Below are 1,339 nucleotides of genomic sequence, written 5' to 3'. Positions count from 1 at the left end.
GAGGGGAGGGGGGCCTTCCTCTCCGCCCCCCCTCCCCAGCCCCTGCCTTCCCCCACCCCCAGCCTCACTCACCAGGCTCTCATCTTTGTACTTGATGGACTGGGTGTGGTGCCGCATGAAGCCCAGGGTGAGGAACAGGTAGATGACGGCGAAGACGGTGTGCAGCCAGAGCAGGTCATTGCTGCGGGGACACCGCCTGCGATCAGCGGGGGGACCCCAGCCCAGGCGGGGGCGCAAGGGCTGGGCTGGGCTGCCTTAGGGCCCTGAGCTGAGGGACAGCGACTTCATCACAAGAGGCGGGGCGGCCAGCCCCCTTAGAGAGAGCCCCTCCCTGGCAAATGAGCTCTCCTGGTTTCCTACAGCCCCTCAAAACAGCAGCTGCTAATGGGGTGTCCATGCCCAGAGCCCAGCCACACGCTGGCTGCAAGGGGGCTTCGGGGCCTCAGTCCGCCCACGTGGGGCCACCTCTCGCTGACACTGGGTTCCAGAATCCGCCCGCTCCTTGGCCTCGCCCATTGGCACCCTCAGACCCGTCCCCCCAACTCACTTGGTCTGGAGGTTTGCTATCGTCGTCCGCCCGAAACTGTATGGGTCCTTCTCTGCAGAGAAGCACGGGGACTTAGCGCCCGGGTCCCCCGGGGGCAGGAGGGGCACCGCCAGCCACGGGGAGTGCGGCTCGGAGGAAGGGGCCGGGGAACAGACGCCGTCCACTCTTCCCAGAGTCACCCCGACAAGGCCCTGCTTTAGCCCCAGATGCCCCCCCCCGGCAACTTCTCACCCCGTCTTGGGGGTTGAGTCACAACCTGCCTTCGCCTGGCTTTGAGATTTTGCTGGCATTTCTCGGGAAATCGGGACCGACCCTTAGCTGTTCCCAGATCCAGGGCTGAGAATCCCGGGATGTAAGGAGTGGGGTCGTGGTGGCATTTGGGGAGCGAGCTTCCGGTGGACGCTTGGAAATAGAATTCCGGGCTCGGATTCTGACTCTGAGTGGGGCTGGGAGATGTCAAACACCCTTGGGAGCCCCCGATTCTGTAAATCTTGGGGGTTTCCCCCCCTCTTCCTACTTAGAAACAGAAGTGGATATTAGGCTTAGGGTGGATTCTTCTCTGTATTTTTAATCAGACGGAAAAGTCCAGAAAGCCACCCTGAGACCTTCTCACATCTGAGCGAGAGCATGAGCCCCCAACAGTGAGCCCCTTTCCTGAGGCCTACAGCCCCACCTGGGCCCCACGCAGATGAAGACAACAGCCCCACTGGCGTGGCTCAGGCGTCGAGCGTCGACCTAGGAACCAGGAGGTCACGGTTGGTTCAATCCCCGGTCAGGGCACCGGGGCCTGCT

The 1,339-nt window shown here is 62.8% G+C and overlaps 1 protein-coding gene across 1 annotated transcript in view; it reads right to left on the bottom strand.

Annotated features, from left to right (window-relative positions):
* The window catches only part of TMEM63A (transmembrane protein 63A), a 56,149-nt gene that overhangs the window by 46,326 nt on the left and 8,484 nt on the right, over positions 1-1,339 (bottom strand). The window contains exons 7-8 of the mRNA XM_006761316.2: positions 548-599; positions 73-181 (exon numbers count right to left, since the gene is read on the bottom strand). Of these exons, the coding sequence (XP_006761379.1) occupies positions 73-181; positions 548-599 (161 nt within the window). The remainder of the gene's footprint in view (positions 1-72; positions 182-547; positions 600-1,339) is intronic.

The sequence above is a fragment of the Myotis davidii genome, unplaced genomic scaffold, assembly GCF_000327345.1.
Source record: "Myotis davidii unplaced genomic scaffold, ASM32734v1 scaffold174, whole genome shotgun sequence".
NCBI classification, from domain to species: Eukaryota; Metazoa; Chordata; class Mammalia; order Chiroptera; family Vespertilionidae; genus Myotis; species Myotis davidii.
Note: the sequence above shows the minus strand (reverse complement) of the source record. Positions and strands in the feature narration are given on the sequence as shown.